The 22,083-nt window shown below is 59.3% G+C and overlaps 1 protein-coding gene across 1 annotated transcript; it reads right to left on the bottom strand.

Annotated features, from left to right (window-relative positions):
• Window positions 1-1,615: 1,615 nt before the first annotated feature.
• On the bottom strand, window positions 1,616-21,191 carry ADAMTS8 (ADAM metallopeptidase with thrombospondin type 1 motif 8; the record flags this gene model as incomplete). The annotated part of the gene is given in 11 exon segments (XM_082660310.1): window positions 1,616-2,639; window positions 4,591-4,766; window positions 4,890-5,062; window positions 7,424-7,607; window positions 9,583-9,884; window positions 10,857-11,024; window positions 11,559-11,694; window positions 12,495-12,734; window positions 20,139-20,960; window positions 20,962-21,045; window positions 21,048-21,191. Coding segments are annotated over 11 exon segments (3,000 nt in total). The 3' UTR covers window positions 1,616-2,068.
• Between the last annotated feature and the right edge of the window lie 892 nt (window positions 21,192-22,083).

The raw sequence follows: 22,083 nt of genomic DNA, 5'->3' as shown, positions 1-22,083 counted from the left end.
CGCATCAGCAGCCCAGCTGCCAGCTGAACTCCAGGGCAAGCTCTGCGCCTGGTAACGATGCAGAGGCTCTAGGTACGGCACAGCTGGACTGGCCTGGGTGGTTAATGGGGACACACCTGGCCTTGACTATTCGGGGGAGAGTGAGAAATGGAAGGAGATGAAGGGTTGCAGGAACATACGATCCATCTCAGTAAAGCCGGTTCACAGCAAGGACAGATCTGGCTTTCCTGGTCGTCAGCAACGTGCCAGTGTGTGTGTGACTGTTTATGCTTAGGTAAGCCCGGCCTCCCACTCACTAAAAGCCGGCAGTCGGGGAAAAGTGGTCCGCGGTGTCCACGGCCACCGTGTAGAGTGTGCACCACAAGACGACCAGCTGAGGGCACGGTAGGGGCTGACATCCCTGCCTGTTTGCCCTGCCTGTGTCCCAACGGCCCGAGTCCTCCCAGTGGGCACCTTTTCCTCATTTACACAAGGGCTCCGTGTAGCATCCTCTCTGCCCAGGCCACTTTTTACTTGAAGGGGTCTTGAGAGAAAGCTAAAGGGAAGGACAAGGGGGGTGGGGTCAATGGTGACAGGAAAAGGGACGATGCAAATTTAGATATTTTCCTCCTTTTCCCTAGAATGTCATTTCTTGATGTCGTCTGTTCCTTTTCGCCCACTATGACCAAGGACTGAGCTCCCTCTACACCAGACCATATGGAAGTCGAGCTGGGGGCTTCATCTGACCAGGAAGAGATGAGGTGACATGGAGGGAAGATGGGGTTTGGGAGGCTCTCAGGCAGGTTTCAGGTGGCTAAGTGGGGAAGGTCAGGCTATGTAAAAGGGCTGATTGGGACAGTTGCAACTCGCCTGGGTCAAAAGAGTTGTGAGCTGGGAATGACATTTGGCGTGGAGAGAAGGAGCTGAGGTCATTGGGATGATGTTACTTGGAAACAGGTGCAGCATTCCTCAGATGCGAGGAGGATCTTGTATCTCTGCCTGGTCAGTGTGTACATGTGAGGATGAGGACATATGCAGAGTGGCGTGGCATGGGCTTTCTCGAGAATAACGTTGTGTTACCTCAGAGCTGGAAGTTTCCACTAGAGCAGTGGTTCTCAAAGTGCGGTCCCCAAACTAGCAGCCTCCACGTCACCTGGGAACCTGTTAGAAATGCGGATTCTCAGGCCCTGATCCGCTGAATCGGAAACTCTGGGGTGAGGCGCAGCCATCTGTGTTTCAAGCAGCCCTTTAGATGACCCTAATGCCCACTGAAGTTTGAGAACCACTGGTCTAGATCATGCAGATAAAGACTTGCCTGAATGACCTGGATTCAGCAGACGTGAGAACTCGGGGGAGGCCCCAGAGGTGCAGGCAAGGTGCCAGCCTCCCTGGCTGTGCTCAAGGTGAGCCGACCTAGTTTTAGCCTCTGTCCTCGGGCCCTGGGTCCCCCGCTCTTTCCGAAGAAATACCGAACCAGATCAGACCACTCCACTGGCGCAAGATCACACTTTAGTTCAGAGACACATTTGCATAAATACTTGAAATGGACCCAGCCCTGCAGGTGGGAGCCTCCACAATCCTGTGGCTCGCAGCCCTCCAGGCGATGGGTTTAATACTGAAGACACTCCTGGTCATTTCTGAAGAGAGTTCGGGGTGCAGCCACAGTGCTTGCTTTGACACTCACCATCCACCCCTACCCCACATCTCTCTTTGACTAATTTTTTCCCCTCTGAGGTAGATTATTTAACGAGGGAACCAAGTAGAAATAACTTTTTTCGTTTAACTTTGTTAGTCCTTTGCAAACAGGCTGACCGAGTCTTCTTTTTGGGTCCGTGAGAGCACTCTTTACCTTTTAACCTATGCCCTCTACTTGAACCCAAGCAAGGTCCAACCCACTAGATAGTAGACATTAGCATCTGTGGTCTGTCTCCTCTCCTCTCCTCCCCCCATGGATTCATGCCCAGCTGCAGCAGTGGGGGGCCTGGGTAGGCAGGCCACGCCACCCCCAGACGTGGGGTCACCGTAGCGTGACCCTGGTCTGCACCCCGGGCCCCGAGTCCATGAGCATAAGCCTGGCCCGCCCGCCGGATCACGGGGCGCACGGCTGGCTTCCGCACGGCTTGGCATCCTCAGGCTTCAGAGCCTCGTCGCAGGTGGTGGAGGCCTGGCCTCCGGGGTCGCGGCACTCCACCGCCCGCCGCTGCCAGCCGGCCCCGCAGCTGCTGGAGCACTCAGACCAGTCTCCCAGGACCCACTGCGCGTTGAGCAGGGGCTGGATGACGTTGGTCGTCGCTCTCTCTTTGCTGCTCTGTATGCTGAAGTTCACGTCGTTAGGGACAAAGAAGGTATACTTGACTTTGGGGGGAAAGAGCTCCCCAGGGGCTGTCAGGAGCTGCACGGTCAGGGGCTCAGGCAGCGGCCAGAAGCTCTGCAGCCGCTCCAGGGAGGTGATGGAGCCGCTGTACTTGAGGATGGTGCCCTTCACCAGGATGTCCTGTTCCACGGCGGAGATGGCCAGGTTTCCATTGAGCAGGTACTGCCCGTCGGCGGTCTTCAAGGCCAGGTAGTTGCCGTCGTTCTGGATCCCTGGGTGGCTCCGCTGTTTCACGTCGATGTTAGTGGCGCCGGCTGGGATGGTGACGATGTCATTGTAGCCATAACTATGACAGGAAGACACCTTTAGGACCCGTGGCTCCCCAGCCCGGTACTCAGGAAGTCAGCATGCAGGGACTGGGGGTGGGCAGACAAAAGTCTGCAAGCAAATAAGGAAGTAGTCGCCCCAATGTGCCCAGTAAATTAGCTGCGGAGGCCGACAGGAACACTTGGTACACCGGGACTTTTGCTTGGCCTGGGAGCTCTATCTCAAATGTTTGGAGTTTAGATCTCGACAATGGCACAGAGGGGAAGGCAGCCTAGAGGGGGTGAACGCTGAGCCGTTGCTGCCAAACCTGGGCTCTTGGCTGAAAAGAGATCTCAGGCACGTGCAGCTCCTTGCACTGGTGTAAACTTTGCTTGGCCACTTTCATCCCAGAGCTCACACCCAATGTGGGAAAATCTGATCCACACAGCGATTCCAGAAGCTGACCAGACGGACGCCTCACGCCACCTCCTAGAGTCCATCAGCTGCCGGTATTTGGTTATCGTGGCTCTAGGGCAGGGCGCAGGGCAACACAGCCTGCTCTGAGGAGCCTTCTTCTGGGCGTGCCCAGCACCATGAGCGGGGCTGTCTGGGGTGCTGGGATGCTGTTTGGGGGAAAATGTTTCAACTTTATCGTGGGTCTGGGGCTTTATGTGGGATGCAGAAACCTTAATTCTTTTTTTTTTTTTTTTTTTGCGGTATGCGGGCCTCTCACTGTTGTGGCCTCTCCCGTTGCGGAGCACAGGCTCCGGACGCGCAGGCTCAGCGGCCATGGCTCACGGGCCCAGCCGCTCCGTGGCATGTGGGATCTTCCCGGACCGGGGCACGAACCCGTGTCCCCTGCATCGGCAGGCGGACTCTCAACCACTGCGCCACCGGGGAAGCCCAGCCTTAATTCTTATTCTTCTCTTTTGGGGTGGAAGTATTTGGCTTCGTAGGCTGGGAGGGGAGTGAGGAGGATTGAGGAGCACAGGCACGCTGCTCTTTGCTGTCCTTGCCTCGCGCCCACTGGGCAGCTGAGAAAGGACCCCAGGCCCCACGCCTAATGCCTGAGAGAGCTCTGGGAAGGGACTCAATGTCTGACTGTTCCACACCCCATGCTTCTTTTTCCTATATCCTTTGAGTTTAAATTTGAAAAGACTCCTGAGTTGTCTGCCAAACAGGCGGATTCTGTTTTCTGAGGCTGATGAGAGGAGAGAGAGTGAGGGAGCCGGCTAGGGGTGCAGTGTGGCCGCAGGCCCTAGCCCTTCCTCCCCGGGAAGTGTGTGTGGGACAGGAAAAAACCGCCCGGGAATGGACAAACCTAGGCTCACCTCTGGCCGCCATGACCTACCACTGTGACCCTGGAAGAGTCATGTAATCTCTTTGTGCCTTAGTTTCCTCGTCCGTAAAAGGGGAGTAACGGTCTTGGCCCCCATAGACTTATTTTAGGAATCCGTCGAGCCCGCAGAAGTGAAAGCACTTGAACAGATATAGGAGCTTTATGAACGTGTGGCTTTAAGGTGTGAGAAAGCGTCTGGAGTTCTCAGGTCCGTGAAGCCCCGAGGCTGCCAAGACCCCCTGTGGGCCCCCGTTTCTGAAGATGCACCTGCAGAAAGGGCAGGGCCCGCCAGATTAGGGTGAAATGTCCTTCCCACAGCAGGCCTGGAAGAGCTGCTTTCTGGCAAAGGTCCCGGTTACTCAGTGTAGCTCTACTGCCAGTTGACTCATAGAAGATACATCCCTATCCATGTGGCCTCTGGCTGCCCTGAGAGCCGTCATCTCTGCGGGCCAGACCCCGGGCCAAGCGCTCTGCCCATCTCGTGCCTCGCCACAGTGACTCTGAGATAGAGAGGATGCCGCGTTTTATGAAGAAACTGAAGCTCAGTGCTGCACGGGGATGGAGTGGCAGCCACAGTGCACACTTAGGCCCCTGTGCCTCCAAAGCCCGGTCCGCTCGCGCAGCCAGGGACAGAACTTCCGGAGAGACCCACCTGGAGGGGTTGAGGGAACCGGACACCTTCCTGCACGAGTTGCCTTTGCCGCCGCACACGCCGCATTTGTCCAGCTTCCTAGGCGAGTCCACCACGTGGTCACAGCCAGCCTTGACACACTGGCCACGGACACAGATGGCCAGAGTCTCGGGCCCGCACAGGGTGCCGTCGATCACCTGCAGTGGGGGAGGGAGGGGGCGGTCAGAGGGCCCAGTGAGCACTGACGCCGCCCACTCCTGGGCTCAGGCCAGGGGGCCTTCCTCCCCACCTGTGCACCTGAGTTCCAGAAGGATCCTCACCTTGGCTTCGAACACTTTGAACTCACTCCGCCCCCGGGCTCGGCAGAACAGCTTGCAGCGGTCCCGGGGGGACACCCCTGCGTACTTGGGGACCCACTGCAGCAGGTTCCCATCCACGTCCGTGTAATTGTAGGCATTGTACTTCTCACACTGCTGCTCCCTGAAGCTTTTCCCTGAAATGAGGGCGAGAGGGCATGGAGCTAACAGGCTGAGCTGAAGCAGGGAGGACCCCACGGGAGAAATGCCGAGATTCCGGGCACCCTTCTTCCTCCCGGACTTGACCCAACCCGAGGACACAGGTCCAGTGTCACCTGGGCCCAACTTTCCTAGACACCGACCTAAGGCCTGACTCACGGGGCAAGGAAAGGAGCAGCCAGCCTCAGCTGGGCTTTCTGGGGAAAATATCTTCCCGTTTGGGGAGAATATTAATTCTGCTTTACAGATGGATAAATTTAGGTGGGGACGGGGGAACCACGGAATGACACGTGGAGTTATGTTTTTGGGCCTCTACTGATCGTGATTTATCCTGACCTCCGTGGACATGTGGCTGAAGGCTCCCAGATCTACGTCTCTAGTTCTGACCTCGCCTCTCCACCCCACTTGCTGTAATTCTGGGTCTCTCCGGGGGAGCTCCATTTGTAGATGCTGCAATTACCTCCAGCTCAGCGAGGCCCAACTCCATATGGTTTCTGCATATGAAGAACTGGCTGGATTTTCATTTGGTGATGCTACCACGTTCCAGCCTGAGACCGGAACCCTGGTATCTTCTGAATATTTGTGCATCCACATCCACTATTTCCAACCTGTCATTAAGTCCTGCACTCTACTCAGGACGATCTGTGATCTTAAATGTCTCCTTCCCACTGTCAGCATCTCGGTCCACTGCTCGCAAGCCAAGGCCTGTGGTTTCCTGTGAGACTTGGTGCCCAGCCTCCGACACACAGCCTGCTTCCTCTCCCGTCCTGCTGCAGGCTGCCTCCAGAACAATCTGTCTGAATTAAGACCTGGGTTTTTCCCTTCCACAATCCTGAAGTTAAACCCGCTCTTACTACCGAGGTTCTCCACGCCAGCTGCACATCTGCATGGTCTGAGGAGCTTCAAATCCCAGGTGGCCGTGCACTCCTCCTGAGATTCTGAGTCAGGACACCTGAGGCGTCTGGGCCTCTGTGTTTGGAAAAGCTTCCCCGGTGACCTGATGGGACAGCCAGCACAGAGAGCCTCCTGAGGCTATCTTAGCTTTTACGCACCCTTGGCTGGCCTGGAAACGCTGGCCCACTCTGCCCAGCTGTGCCTTGGGGGGGACCCTAGCCCCCATCGCAGCGCGTCCTCCTGCACTTCATCACCGTCTCAGCCCTCCGGGCCCCGCTCAGCCCTGGCTCCCCAAGAAGCTTCCGGCCAGGCCAGGCCTCTCCTCGCTCTGGATTCCTTGTCGGTCTGGGGTCTGTGCCTCACAGACTGACCTTTAATTGCTCTGTAAAAGGGGTTTGGATCTCTGACAAGATCTGCACGTTCCCTGAGGACAGAGAACATGCTTCTTATGTCATTATAACACCTATTCCAGTTCTAGCCACACAAGAGGCACCGAAACACTCACTGACTGAGATGGCTGGTCCCGGTGCACCTGAAATCCTGGTACCGCCTAGGCTCCGTGTCTGCCTCACGCCTATATTCATCCCCCTCCCCTTTCTCTCCCTCTCATTCCCCCGGGAACGCTTCACCCGTGTGCCAGGCAGACCCTCACGGCTCCAGGGCAGGGTTTCTAGAGCTTCGTGCCGTTACTGATGTTCCTCATCTTGCAAAACTGCAGAGCCTCCAGATTCCCTCATGAGACACCATTCCGATGCCAGTGCGCCTCTGCGCCTGGATGCGTCTCTCTGCTTGTCGTTTGCTGCCTGCCAATACTTCCTGGGGCTGCACGGATGGGATGGTGGGGAAAAGACCCGCAGTGGTTTGCTCTCACACCGTCTGCTGCCCCTGTGGTAATGTGTGGGCTTTGTAGCAGGCACTGGGGAGGACGTTCCCAGGAGAGGCAGAGGTGGGGCTGCTTCCCAAGAAGGGGCCACCAGGCAGTTACCACGCTCCAAGGGGAGACGGGCAACTCTTCTCAGGGGGAATGTGCGCTAGGGTCAGATGCAGAAATCTTCCCTCCACCCTGAGCTGGATGTTGGCTGGAAAGATATTGGAGGTTTGACTCTGACCCTAGCTTTGGAAAACGCCTCCATTCTGCATACAGACGAGGGTTCAGACGTTATCCTAGACGCCCGCCCCTCTGCAAAGCCCTCCCCCAGCTCTAATGAGTAAGTTTGGTTGGGAGTGACGCCCTCCATCTCCGCATCTTGGAAGACCAGGGCAGTGTCTCTCCTCGACTTTGCCAGGCTCTCCCCGGACAGGGAGAGCGGTCCCGGGTCGCCACGGGCTGCTCTAAACCATTTATGTCTGCACCCAGGAAAGCTCTGCGCCCGGGAGACCCCCGCAGTCCTCTGGGGATCTGCTGCAGGCAACCCAGCAGCTGCTCTGGCCGGTGTGGCGATTACCATCAGGGGGGCACTCCTCCGTGTGGCACGATTGGTACTTGGCTCTCCGACCCAGGCAGTATCTCCCTCCGTTCTGAGGCTCGGGGTCCTCGCACTCGCGGTGTGAAAACTGTACTCCTCCTCCGCAGGTCCGTGAACATTCTCCCCAGGGTCCCCAGGGGGACCAGCCTCCATCCACCACGGCCTGCAACACACAAGGCTGCGCTGAGTGGGGAGCAGAGGGCAGGAGGCCTCGGCTCTTGGTGTGACCTCCTCACCTAGTTGCGCCCGTCCTGGCGCACGCGGTTCGGTAAACTGCCTGATTCACCTGTGCAGCGGCTGTGTGGCCCGTGCAGCCGCGGCTCCCCGATCGCAGTCTGTGCTGGCCTTGCTCGCGGCCGGCCCCCTGGTGTCAACAACAGTGCCTTGCCCTTTGTAAGGTGCTCAACAGGAGTTGCTGAGTGAAACACTTTTACGGGAATAAGGTTGGGTCTAACGCAGCAGCTGTCCATCGGCTGGGACACGTGGCAGTGTTCGGAGACCCTGCGGTTGTCCCAGCTGGGCAGGGCGTAGGCTGCTGGCCTCGAGCGGGTGGCGGGCAGGGCGCCGCTAAACATCCAGCCACGAGCACGAGAGCCTCCCACAGCCGGGACGCATGCAGCCCAGATGCCACCCGTGCTGAGGCGGTTACGTTCTGATCTAAAGGACTAAGCTCTAGGAGGTGTGGCCACGAGTCTGCCGGCTGCCAGGTCCAGGGGTAGGATGGTGCTGGGAAATAAACTAGAGTGGCTTCCAACTTTACAACTGACCCTGAGGGCAAGGCATTGCCTTGGGTGGGTTCGTTAAGGTTTCGAAATGAAAATAATTTTTAAAAAGTTGCAGAAGTCATACGTGCTCGTATAAAAAATGAAAAATACAGGTGTAAAAAAGAAAGTAACGCTTACAAAATACCACTGCCCAGATGAAACGATTGACGTGATTTTCATCAATATCCTTTTGTACCTTTGCTCTGACTATAGAATCATGAAGGTGCCAGGTCTTATTTTACACAGATATGATTCTGTCATATACATATATATATATATATATATATACAGTATTTTATGATCTGTCTTTTCCCCTTAACAATAGGTGACAAGCATCATCCCGTGATCGTTTTCTGGCCACCTTTCCCTGTACTGGGCTTGGCTGTGGTGCTGGGAAAGGTTGGATGGGCTCCCTCCCTGCCTCTCCCCTCAGGAACGTGTGAAGCGCACGCTATAGGACAGGGCTGGGAGAAGCTCAGTGTCGGGGTGTGGGCTGGGAGGGGGCTGAGAATGAATCCGTGGATCCCGTCCCGGCTCAGGCTTAGAAGAAGCATGTGGTTTCCCCACCCACGCGGGCTCCTGGGCCTCAGTGCAACGGCAGCACCCCCGAGGACAGCCCTGCGGAGGGTGAGCGCACAGGCCACCCTGGTGACTCAGAGCTGGGCCGGGCCCAGGCTGCGAACCCGGTGGATGCTGTTTCACAGATGGCTCAGTGACTCGCCGAGAAATGTGATCGGCCTCCCAGTTCGGATGTATTAAGAGCAGAGGGCAGAGAAGCAAATCATTCAAAAACTCTCCCTGGCATTGCCTTTTTGCCTTTCCGTGCGAGGTTACTCTGCCAGGTTTTCTCTGCCTGGTCAGAGGTGACTCTGATTCCTCCTTCCCTCCTCCTCGAGCAAGGAGTTCCCACAATTACTCTCACTCTCCTGACCCCTAGCTATGCACTCGGCTCCGCCACGGGTAGGATGTGAATACCTTCCCCTCATTCTCGATTGGATGTCCCTCCTCTGCTGTCACGCTACCTGTTTATAACAGAATTCATAACGGCTTCTGTCTGTTGCGTGCCCACGACTGCTCTTGCGCTGGAGCGTTCCACACCTAGCACCAAGCCTCACAGGCCTTCAAGTCGACTCCGCGGCAGCCCCACAGGCGGAGTCCCCCAAATGCCCGGAGCCCTGCTGACGTCATCCATCAGTCCTGAACAGCTCCTCTCGGCTTTGGATAAATACGCTTTGCTTTGTCCAAAGGTGAGTGATTTTCCTCATAGTTGCCCCTAGGCCCAGAGTCTCTTAGTTCATGGCTCTCAGGTGTGGTTTCCTCCTTGGAAACAGCCCTCCCCGTCCCTGTCCTGCACTCCCAGTGGCCGGCCCTCACCTTGGGCTTCTCTACTTCCTCCTCAGGCAGGCAGCTGCCATCCAAGCAGAGGCTCCCGGGCCCGCAAGGCGTCCCGTCCGCCCAGGGCAGGCTGCCGTTCTTCGTGTGGCAAAGGGGCTCGGCGCCATCCATGTGGCACCAGAGCTGGGCACAGATGTCCTGAGCAGAGGTGTTGGGGCAGTGGCGGAAGCCCAGCCCAAAGATCTGCTTGCACTGTTGGTCCAGCTCGTAGAGGGCCCTGCGGCCTGGGAGGCCTGTGGGCAGAGGCAGGGCCGAGGTAGGGGCGTCCAGGAGACAGTCTCCTGTGGAGGAAGCAGAGAAATAGGAAGGAGGGGTCCCCCCCCATCACACTCGAGGCCTGCTTGACCTCCGCCTACAAACTGTCAGCACTCAGTCACCCACAGAAGCTCCTCCAAGTTTTGACTATCAGTAGCAAGTTTTGTTTTAAGGGTTGCGTTTCTTTTGGTATCCAGAACATCTTACACGCATTCAGTGTTTACCGAGGGCAGGCCAGCTAAGCGTAACACTAACCTAGGTCACAGTATAATTGCGGATGTAAATGGACTCTTTTTAAAAAATTTTTTTTTGTGGTACACGGGCCTCTCCTGTTGCGGAGCACAGGCTTCGGACGCTCAGGCCCAGCGGCCATGGCTCACGGGCCCAGCCGCTCCGCGGCACGTGGGATCCTCCCGGACCGGGGCACAAACCCGTGTCCCCTGCATCGGCAGGCGGACTCCCAACCACTGCGCCACCAGGGAAGCCCCTAAATGGACTCTTGAAAACCAGACCAGGAGAAATAAAGCCAAAGTATTGATGTTGGACAATCTATTATTTTTGTATCAAGAATCAAGAACCAGTTGTGTTTTCACTGCTTTACTCAACAAGTCAGGCTGTCTTCACCAAGCACCTCGCCCCACTCCTTGCCCTCACGGGGCGCTTCCTGCCTCTCTGCCATTTGCACGCTACCTCTGTGATCTATCGCTCCAGCCAGAAGCTCCCTTCTCCCCTCTGCACGACAAAAATTCTTCCGTTCCTTCGAGCTCTGTTCGAACCCACCTCCTCCAGACAGACCTTCTCAGATTCCTTCCGCCTGCTCTGTGGGTTAATCTAAAGGGACTGCTGGAAGCTGGGCCACGGAAGGGCGTGCTCTGTGGAGTGGTCAGAACACTGAGCCCGGCGGGGTGGCGGGGACACAGCTCCTGAGTCTCTCCCAGGCCGAGACGTCTGCGCTGCAGGTGCCGGCCGCTGGCCGGGGAGGAGGCTGGGGGACCTACCGTGCCCGCCGTCCAGGAGCTCCGTGAGGTACATGGCGCTGCAGGGGGACCAGGGCAGCGTCTTGTTCAGGTGGACGAAGAGGGGCGCCATCATGTGGTGCTTGCCCAGGGGCCCGAAGAGCCGAGCACAGGGCTTGGAGTCGTCGTGGGGCATGCTGAGGACGTGCCCTGGGGAGGACGAGACCCGCGGTCCACCCAGCGTCGCCACTGCCCTCAGCCGTCCGCCCAGGGGGCAGAGGGCCTCTGAAGGCCTACGCGGCGCCAGCGCCTCGAGGGACCACCACGGCACTGCACTCATTCCTCAAAGACTCTTCCCGGCCCACCCCGCCTGCCTCTCCTCTCCCAGGAAGCTGGCTCAGAGCTCCAGGAACACCGGGGTTCCTTTATTTTCTGCCGGGGCCTGTGCGGATTCACACTTGTCTCAGTCATTCGCTAGCTGACCTTCCAGAACCCTGACTGCTTAGCCGGGATGCGGCCCCACGGCTCTACCCGAGCGCTGGCATTTCCCTGGTGACCTCCGAGGATGGCCCCGTGCTCAGGGTGGGGGTGGAGAGAGCACGAGGGCAGAGTCACCCTGCCGGAACAAGGAGGGGTGGCCCCGAGAGGCGGCAGGGTCCTGGGGGGGCCTCGCTGGCTGGACTCGGGAGGGCCGGTCCTCCCACCCGGTCCAGCAGCCCAGGCCTCTGGCGTGGCGAGCCTTACCGAGCTCGTGGGCCAGAGTGTAGGCCGCCTGCAGGCCCTCGTCCTCGATCACGGAGCAGCTCTTGCTGGGGTCACAGATGGTGCCAATGTCCGCCACGCCCAGGGTGTCACACAAGCCCTCCTTCCCGCAGAAGTTCTGCTCGCGGAGAAAGCGGGACGTGAGGACAGACACAGGATGGAAACGCTTCCCATTCCTGCGCCTCCGGAGACGCAGGACACGTTTTAAGTCAAATCCCTATTTCTCCCCAAAGGCCGTTTCTCCTTCTGTGTCGGCGTGTCCTTGGGCTGCCAGACACTCGGAAAGCTCGTCCCGGGAGGTGGGATAGCCTGGCGGTGGTTAAGGGTGTGGACCCCACAGCGAGGTGGCCGGGGCCTGACTGCGGGCGCTGCCACGGGGTGGCAGCTCTGTGCCTCGCTTTCCCCAGCTGTAAAGTGGGGCTAAAAAATGCAGCACTCGCCTTGGGGTTGTGCGTGAGGCCTGGGGGGTGAGCAGGGTCTCCACACGTGATCACACTTGCTGGCCTTCAGGAAGCCATCTGTTTAAACCACACCAGGGAGATGGGCAGGCCTCCTGCCATTGGGGAAATCTTGAGGGGACCCCCTGGTTACCTCCACCGCCTTTAACCCCCACGGCAGCTGGACCTCCTGTCTTAGTTCCAGCTCCACATTGCTCTCCGGGCAGTTTGAGCCCGTTTCCTCTTGTTATGACCTCAGCAGACAGCTGCTCACAAAGTTCTGGAGCAGAGCCCCCACGAATTCCTCTCCTTCCCTCGCAAATACCTCATACGTGTCCTCGTGACCTCCCCCTTCTTGTCCACGCATGAGGCTCCTGGTGTCTAGCTGGGGCCAGCAGGGGACCGGTCCCCGTGTCTGGGCGGCCGTGGCCCCCTCGGCGCGCCCTCCCACCCCGCCCCCGGTTCCCAGCGGCCCACGGACCTGTCTGGTGAGCAGGATGGCCGTGTCGAAGTGCTCGGGGTGCCGATCGCTGGGCTGGTTGAAGCGCCGCTGCCAGCGGCAGAAGTTGCGCAGCGTCAGCCCGCCGTTGTCGGACACCTCGGGGCCCCATCTCTCATCCTCCACGATCAGCACCTTCACCACCATCAGGTTGATGGAGTTCCTGATGCTGGGGTGCTTGTAGATGTGGGCCGCCACAGACATCAGCGTCAGGATGTGGTTCTGCAGGAAGGAGGAGTGCAGAGGGAGGGGTAAATCTCCTGGCCGCCGCCCGCCCCTGCCATCACGCCGAGTGATGCCCCCTGTGTGCTGGGCATCGGTACACAGCACCTCGGTGAAGGCTCCCAGAACCCCCGAGGCCCTGGCATCACTTCCCTTCACTGTACATATAAGAAGTTCACGGCTCAGTAGGTGGCCCAAGGTCCCAGAGCTAGTGTGTCAACCAGCGTGTGAACCCAGAACACCTGGCTCCAAAGCTTAAGTGTTTAACATCCTGACCAGCCACATGTGGCCACGGACATCTAAATCCATTAAAATTCAATAAAATTAAAATCCTAGCTCCTCTGCCACACTGGCCACATTTCACGAGCACCAATGGCTGTGAATGGCTCGTGGCTACTGCATCGGACTGAGCAGACAGAACATTTCCATCATCACAGAAAGTTCTTCTAGTGGACTGCACTGGTTATTCTACCTTAACCCTGACACCAACCGTCTCCCTGCCAGCCACGCATCCCCTCTCCACCCTCAGCCCAGAAGCAATTATCTGAGTGCTCAAGGTTAAAATCCGTCGAGAATTTTCCTGATGTCTGCTGGGGCAACCCCTACTCTTCAGGATGGGAAAACTTTGCTCTGATGACCACTCCTAACAATAGCTCCTCTGCAGATGGTACACGTGTCACCTCATTAAATGCTCACAGAAACTCTGGGAAGTAGAGATTGTCATCCCCATTTCACGAACGAGGAAGTGGAAGTTCTCGCAAGTTAAATAACTTGCCTACAGCCGCGCAGCTCTTAAAGCCGGAGTGCCAGCCCAAGCGTGTCTGTCTCTGAGGTCTACACTCTTCTCAGTAAGTCTCCCAGGGCTTGGCCTCCTGGCTTCTGCCTGGACAGCCCAGAGGGTTTATTCCCCTCTGCCTGGGGTGGGAGAGAATCGGGTGGGTCGCTGAGACCCAGGCGCTCAGCCTCCCACTGCTTCTGGTCCCACCAAGGCCAGCTGAAGGAGTTGACATCGGTGCTTGGCCTCTGCCCCAACCCTGGGCTGCCAACTGCTCCCAAGGCTTTGGGGGAGGCCAGATGGGGCTCACTCTTCTGCCTCCAGGGCCTCCAGAAAGGAGTCCTCTTGGATGACTTTGCAGAACAGGAGACGAATGGCGCAGAGGCATACAGGCCTTCAGGCCTCCAGCCAGCCTCCTCCCTGCTCCCTAGGGCACCACCTCCTGTGGCCTCTCTTTCTTCCCTCCTGTGTTCTGGAAGGTGGGAGAAGAAGGAAGGAAAGGAGGGTGAAAGGCTAGAGACAGACATTCCATGGGCGGAGGCCATGTGTGGGAGTTCCAGACGAATCCCACTGTTTGTGAATGGGATCTGTCTGTTCACCTCGCAGGCGACCAGCCAGATATTTTGTAAGTTAAGCCCTGCAAACAGGGGTTGGCAGGTTACTTAGTGTGTCAAGCACTCCAGCTATGTTTAGGCTGATGTAAACATCTTATCAGCAAAGCTGAAACTTGGCACCAGCCCCTGGAGTCGGATTCCTGAGGGAAACAAGCAATTACATCAGTATGCAACTGGGGGCGTGGGCTGAGGAGCACAGCTTTTGCTGGGGCCTACTTCCTCCAGGCCTCTGCTGCGTCCGGGGCCTCCTACCCCAGGAAGGACCAGGGGCCAACTCCGGGAACTTCTTCCGAGACAACCTGAAACTCTCCTCACAGAAGGCCTTCCTTTCAGTCCCACCTTCACAATCTCATAACTGGGGAGCTGATGTCTTACAAAGAAGGTGTGAAGATGAGAGATGCCCCGAAGGCTCAGAATAAGGAACTGGAGACCTAAGGTCTCTGAAGGGTCTGGTTCCCAAGCTGCCTGGTCAGACTAGCAGAGGCCATGTGATGGGCGCGTCCCCGACGAAAACCAGAGGTGCACACGTACAAACTGCTGCACAAAGGCCGGCACGGGCGCGCATCCCGACACCGAGGTTCTTGGAGTCTCCTTGCTTGAGTTCAGGCAGCTCACGGCATCTTCTCCCGACACCGAGTAACAACTGGGGGGCCGAGCTGGCTTGAGAGCCATTTCCCTTCCAGGAGGTGGGTTAGGCGGGAGGACATTTGACGGTCCTTCTGGCTGCTTTCTCAGAAGATAATTCCCATCGCAAGAGGGCTGCCAGGACTGTGTGCGCCAGAGTTTCTGTTCAAGTCCCCAGTCCTGGTCTGGCTCACCTCCCCTTCTGTCTTGCCTCACTGCACTTGGGGACGGGATGCCCTGCCACCATCAGCTCCTCTGAGGAACGGTGGCCCGGCTCCCTGTGCATCTGACAGCGCCCTGGGGGAAGGGCCACTGGGCCTGGGCGGGTGGGCGGCCGTGAGTCTGTGAGCCCCCGCTTCTCGGTCCATTTCCTGGTCCAAAAGGGCAGGCCTGACTTCCAGTCCCACAGAGAATGGGCCCAGGAGCCAGTCAAGGAGAAGGTTAGCTCGCTTGCTCTACCGCGCCCTGTCGATTTATACCTCCCTGTGCACTACGTGGGTGCGGGCTGCGGGCTGCAGCAGGGCCCCCAGCAGACAACCTCCCTACAGCCAGGTCGGGTAGGTCAGAGCCCAGGGCCAGGCGGGCCGGGGTGGTCACACAACCCGATTCTGGAATGGCCCGGGGATCTCCTGCCCTTGGGTCTCCTTAGGGAAAGGTGGGCACTTTTCAGGGGGCCTCCTTCTCCATTGGCGCCCCCAGGACCTGGAGGAGCGAAAAGACACTCCGCCAGCTAGGCTGGGACATAGCCCTCTGATTCTCTGAGACACAAACAAGGAGATTCCTTCCCCGGAGCTCCCCCCACCCCCACCCCCCGTGCAGCCAGGGCCAGCTATGGCGGGAGTCTGGCGAAGGCTGGGCCCGGGCCAAACACACTTCCAGCAACTACTTCTCTTCAGAGCGTCATCCCTGACGCTGTGGGCCCAGCGCTCTCCTCGCAGCACGCCTGGGAGAGGCAGGGAGAGGAGGGGTGGTAACGTGGAAACTCTGCGGCCTCCGCAACGGGGCCATCACTCTCCCTTCTGGCATCTCTCTGGGGCCTGAGACTGCTGGGGAGGAGGGAGAAGCAAAGGGAGAGGAAAGAAGAGATGGAGAAAAGACAAGGTCCTGCACAGATGTCCTTCCTCCGTCCTCGTCCTCCAAGCAGCGAGGGGCAAGGCCACGTCGCCGAAGCACGCAGTTTTCAGCACCACAAGGGGCCCAGTGGACACAGTCCAGGCAGAGCAGAGGCTGAGAGGCAGGTCCTGGGCTGCGTGCGACAGCACAGCTGGCACAGCGCTGGCTGGCTCTGACGGCGTGGGACTGCCCTGCCCCCCTGCCCTGACAAATGCGTCACCCGAGGCAGCTCTAGCGCCAGCCACGCTTCGCCGCGCACCTACGACGTGCCAGGCTCTGGGTCAGGTGCCTTCAGTGTTTTACCGTCTCCTCCAGACACTGCCAGGACGTTGGTATAGCTGTGCCTGTCAGGCTGGTGAGGAAATCGAGGTACAGAGGAATGGGTGACTCGCTCAAGGCCACTCACGTCTATTTCCTGTCAAAGTCTGTGCTCTTCCTCACGGCACTGACTGCCACCCTCTTTGCTGCTGCAAGGAAAACTGCAGCACAGCCCGGACAAAGCATGCCAGCCAGCCAGCCAGGGTGCCCCTGATGTTGTCTCTGCCCAACTCCCCCCGCCGCCCCCCTCGGGGGGGAGGGGGAAGTGGCGAATCAAAGACCGTTGAATACTAGGGCCTTCTCTTTGGGAAGTACTTCATAGAGGCCATCCCTCTGACGGCAGCAGACCGAAGGGATGGAGAAGACTTGGTCTTCTGCCAGTGGGGGAACATACATCACATGCACATTACGTGGCCTGTGGAGACTCGGGCATGTGTCTGTTTCTGTTATTATCCAAAACAGGACACTTTTCAGAGTGAAAGATGAGACTATTAATAATGATGCCAGAACGAACAGGCCTAGATGGAGGCTGTGCTGGGCAAGCCGGGGTACTTGGCCACTTCGGGTATTAGGGCTGGCGGGGGAGACATTTCCCCACGGGGCAAGGGCAAGGGGAGACGAAATGGCTGTGACTTGGCCCTTCCCGGAAACCACCTGCGAGTAGCCTGAATCTTGGGACTCCTCCTCTGGGGGCCCTCCCTGCTCAGCAGCGAGTTCAGAAGCTCAGCCTGCAGCCGCTGCCCTGGAAGGACAGCTCCCCAGACCAACCCTGGGGCGCAGCACGGTCCCCACGCGCCCCTCTCCCGCTCCAGTTTCATCCAGGGAACAATTAGCTGTGGCCGGATGCAGACAGAGTTAACGGTCTCTTCCGAGGTGGTCCCTCCTTTCAGGACACCCCCTTTGTCTGAGCTCCTTAACTCTGAAACCAGAGAAGAAGGTGGGAGACGGGGCCCCTCCTGTCAAGGGACTGACTGAACTCAAGTGTACAGAGTCTGGAAGACTCCCCTGTCGCTTAGCAGTGAGACCAGCCTTGCGCGCGGATGATTCTTTCTCTTGGCCTCGAAGGCGGGTCCTTCTCAGGACCGGGCCTCCCACTGCGGCTGGACGTCTTTGGGCTGCTGGGTTCAGTGACCCAGTCCCACGGCGTGGATGATGTCGGGGGAGCCAGGGCCTCACACCCTCCAGGTGCTCAGGAGGCGGCACCGCCCTCGGGTGCTGGAGAGCTGGCCTTTCTTCCTCTGCCCCTTCACAGGCACTTCCGCCCAGGTGCAGACTGAGCACACTCAGCGGGCGGCTTCTCCACGTGGTGCTGAACTTTCCAGAAGGCTCACCACGAAGCAGCCTCGTCGACGTTTGGGCTAGAATCGATTACCTAGTGCAGGCGCCCCGCTTCACAGGTGAGGGGAAGGCGCTCTTCACCCTCCTTACACACCCCCGCTGCCGGGACACCCCGAAGCTTTTTCCGTCCGTATGAATGTAGTCTCCAGGAGGCCCCTCGGAGAGTTACTTGTAAAGAACTAGGCTCCATGTGGGGAGGTGGGTCTGGGCAGGCAAGGTCGTGGGGAACCGGCCCTTGACATCCGCTCCTGTCTTGGCCGAGCCAGGAAGCCCAGGCAATGGAGCTGAGAAGTTCAGGTCTGCTCTGTGGCATCTCCATAGCCTGTGAGCGGTCGGAGCAGAGGGCCAGGGGCCAGTCACAGAGACAGCTGTGTCTCGGCCCCTGCCCCACCCCAGCGCGGCGACAGCAGGGTGCAGGCAGTGACGTGATGAGACCGAGGTGGAGGCGGCAGGGCTGGCCCCAAGGAGAGAGGGAGCCCCCCGCCCGCCCAGGGAGAGGACCTCAGTCTTCAAGGTGCCCGATGCCTATTGCGACGCGCTCTCCGGGCCCGAGGGAGCCGGCTGCTGCAGAGGTGCCAGTCTGTGTGGTCCAGAAACCTGTGTGTGTGCAGGCGGAGCAGAGGGGGCAAGCGTGCTCTGCGTCACCCAGCCAGGGGTCATACGAGGGTGGAAGTGCTCCTGGGTGGCTCTGCAAAGAGCAAGTCAACTTGTCTGGTGCAGCAGACCTGGGCAGAACCCAGCCCAGCCCCTGGCTTCCGTGGCTTGGGAGCCCTGGCGGCAGCAATCACGTCTGCTTTCAGATGGCTCTGACCTCCGGAGCTGCCGAGTGTGTGCTGGAGGCAAACACACAGCATCTGAAGTGTCTGGGCGCTGAGCTCAGAGTGAGATGGTAGGAAAACGTCAGGGAGGACATTCTGGCTCTGAAGACAGAAAGGCAAATTTCTCTTTCTGCTGCTGCTCTGTGTTCTTGTTGGCTTTCCTACCTCCTGGTTCTCAGGCAGCCGTCAGAAAGGAGTCGTGCGTGGGAGGGGCTGAGCCCCTCAGCTCTGGGTTTGCGGTGAATGTGCTTTCTGATGGAGCCCCTGGTCGCTGGAACAGCCATCCTCACCCGAGACGGGAGAAGCCCACCGCCCTGCCGCCCTCTGGAGGACTTGCTTGCGGAAAGGAGTCAGGGAAGGCGGCTGGTACCTCCCCCTGCTCTCATGGAAGGCAGGGAAGCAGATACTCAGTCAGTGCAGACCCACAGTCCCGGGGGCGGACCGCACTGACGGCTCCAAGCCGCCTCCCCGTGCTCTGGGAGGACTGAATACCGGGACAGCGCACACGGAGCCTGCGGGGCTTTAACGGCCCGGCAGCAGCCAGGGGAGCGGCCAGCTCTTCCCACCCTTCCATCTAGAATGCATTTCCCAGTGACTGCAGAGTGAGAAAGCTGGGGCGAGAAGCTGGAGGGCCGGCTGCACCTCGTCTAGACTATGCTGCACAGGGAATGCCGAAGCACTAGGTGCCCGCAACAGCTGGGCACAGGCTGAGCCTAGAATAGGGTCCCAGCCAAGACTGCCATCACCGAAAAGGCAGCAACTGAGCTGCAGCAGCGGCCAAGGTGCCTTTTTCAGGAAACTGTGACCGCCGGGCAGGTCAGTTCTTCTCCACCGCGCACGTCTCTGGTTCTGCGCTCCCCCAGGGAGGAGAAAGCGCAGCCTCTCCTGGAACCCTTCCACTTCACGAGGTGTTGGGGTGTAGGGTGACACACACACCTCCTGCTGTTTCTGCACCGTCCTGGAATCTAGTGGGAAATGGCCTGGCTACAGGAGCTGTCCCCTGGAATCAGCTTTCCTGTCCCAGCTCCGTAGAGAGCTGTGTCTGGGCGGAGAGCAGCTCGGGCGGACCAAGGATAGTTCTGGCTCCACCAGGAACATTCACCAGAGGAGTTCAGATCCCCACCCCCTTCTCCTTCCCTTTTCCACTAAAGCTTCAGTTTCCCGGGCTGAGCCCCCAGGCAGAAATTCTGTTCCCCTCCCTTGTTGTGCTGATGCCGGCACTGCCAAGTTCTGCCAGGGCTGAGTGCCAGGTTGGCAAGGTGTCCGTGCCCCTGATCAGAACCAGCTGGGCACACAGAAGTTGGGCAGCCCCTTTCCAGGTTCAACTCCCTGCAAACAATGTCTTTTACTTATGGCAGCCTCAGTTCTGTAGGCAAAGGGAATCTTTCCATCCCAGCTGCCTCTCCCTGGGAGCCTCCCAGGTCTGGAGACAGCAGAGGGCGGAGAGGTGGGGGTGGGGTGGAGGTTCTCCCCAGATGTTCACTTATCATGTCTGTTGGGAGGGGCAGGTGTCTGGGGCGTGGGGGGGGGGCTTTAAAACCCACTTTCAGTTCAGGATGTGAGGGAGGGGGGTGAGCAGGGAGGAGGAAGCCCAGGACCCGCCCTCTAAGTTGGAAGGGACGCATGGGAGGAGCTGGAGGTAGCCCAGGTGTCAGGGGTCAGGAAAGGAGTTACTGGGCTTTCTCAGAAAGGAAAGAACCTTGTCTGGGGTGAGGAACGGGAAGGGTTTTCTCAGCGGGACGGAAAGGGAAGAATTTGGAGACTCTGGGAGGTGACCGGCGTCTCCGGGCACAGCGAGTCCTACCTGCAGGTCGGCTCCGTAGAAAGCAGCCATGGACGCATCGGCCACCAGCAGCGTTTCCACGAAGCGAGCCTCAGACACAAACCGCTTGGTCCTACTCGTGGCTCCCAGGGTCGGCGGCGGCTCGCTGGCGCCTTCCGCCTCCTCGTCTTTGCCCTGCTCGTCGTCCTCCTGCCTCCGACCCTCTCCCTTCTCCGCCTCCCACTCGGGCGCTCCCGGCAAGGGCTGGGCTTGGGCGGCGGCTGCGCGCCCGGGCCCCCAGCGCTGCAGGCGGTGCGGCTGGTGCAAGGAGCCCCCCGCGCCCTGAGGCTGGATGGTGAACTCCTCGCCGTCCAGCAGGAAGGAGCCGCTCAGCCCGCGGCACAGGCTGACGGCCGCCAGCGACTCGGGCTCCCCGTTCACCGTGCCCGAGAAGAAGCAGCTGCGCAGCTCTTGCTCGCCCCCGGCCGCCCCGCCGGAGCCCCCGAGGCGCTCGACCTTGAACTCGGGCGCCAGGAAGCTGGCGTCGGGCGCCAGGCGCAGCTCGAAGTCGCGGCCGAAGGCGGACAGGTGGAGCGCGAGCTCGCCCGCGCCGCCCGGCAACCGCGTGGGCACCACCAGCGCCGAGGCCGGCCCCCCGCCTCCAGGCCTGGCCGGGGCGCCGCGGGCGAGCGGCGGCGGCGGCGGCGGCGGCAGCAGCGGCAGCAGCAGCAGCAGCATGAGCGGCGGCCACCGGGGGGCGGCGCGGGGCATGGGGGCTGCGGCTGCGGCGCGGGCGATGGAGGAAGCGGGCCCGGCGCGGGCAGGTGCTGGCGGCCCGGCCGCTGTCCCCGCGGGCAGGAGCTCGGGCGGTTGGCCGGCCGCGTGGCCCGTGGGCGCCTGGCGGCGGCGGTTCCCGGGCGGCCCCTCCGGCTGGCGGCGCTGCCGCTGCTCCCGCGCCCTCCCGCCCAGCCGATCGCGAGCAACTGGCGCCCCGGCAGCGTGCGCGTCCTCCGCCCCTGCCTTCTCCCCACCCCGGGAAGCACAGAGTGGGCTGCCGAGCCCTTCGTATTTATACTTCCTTCCCGGCTTTGACATAAGAGGTTTATTTTTGATCTCTCACTATTCCCGTTTCCCCTCCCCTGGGATCAGAGAGAGAAACTGAAAAGAGGGAGCGAGAGAGGAGAGAAAAAAAATTTGGATGAAATGTAAAACCAATCAGGAGTCAGCGGGGCTCGCTCCCCCGCCCCCCCGCCCCCCTTTAAGTGTCAACTCCAACTTTTTCCCCTTCGCTTACGCGCTCCCACATTAACTCCTCCAGTGCTGGACAGGCCCCTCAACCAGCGTCCTTGGGGAGACCCCAGTCGCTCCCTCCTCTGAGGCCAAGTGCCCGAGACATATACCCCAGGAGACCCTCACACCGGTCCCAGCGACAGTGTCACTTCGGGGATCCGACTATGCAGAAGAGAGATCTCCAGAGAAGGTTCCAGAGCTTTTCATTGTAAAGCAAAAGAGGGAGGCGAGAAAGGTCATATTAAAGTCACTCTGCACTTGGTGTTTTCACCCCAAGCTGTGGATCGGGGCAAGCAATATCACCTGGTTAAGGCAGCCAAGGACTTTGTGACTGCCTGGTCTGGGGCTGGGGGCAGAACCCAGCACGGGGGTAAATTACACCAGGGGAGGTGGCAGCAGGGTGGAATCACGCCGGGGCAGGTAAGCACTTGGCGAGGAGGGCACCTGAGCTCCAGGGGCTTCGTGTCTGGCCCTGAAAACTCAACTGGAACAGTGCTCAGCTGCCCGGGGACCTCAAGAAAGGTGGCACTCCCACGCCCCATCGCACTGCCCATGGCTGTGGGTACCAGAGTGTATGAGAGTTGATTCATTCTGTCCCACAACGTCACATCCCTGGGATGAGAGGGGCTGAAACCTGGAAAGGGGCATGGTACGGTCCTCTCTCAAGACCACAAAAAGCAGCACTGGCTGGCACCCC

This window comes from Grampus griseus (assembly GCF_964374135.1).
Source record: "Grampus griseus genome assembly, chromosome: 8".
In the NCBI taxonomy this organism is placed as follows: Eukaryota; Metazoa; Chordata; class Mammalia; order Artiodactyla; family Delphinidae; genus Grampus; species Grampus griseus.
Note: the sequence above shows the minus strand (reverse complement) of the source record. Positions and strands in the feature narration are given on the sequence as shown.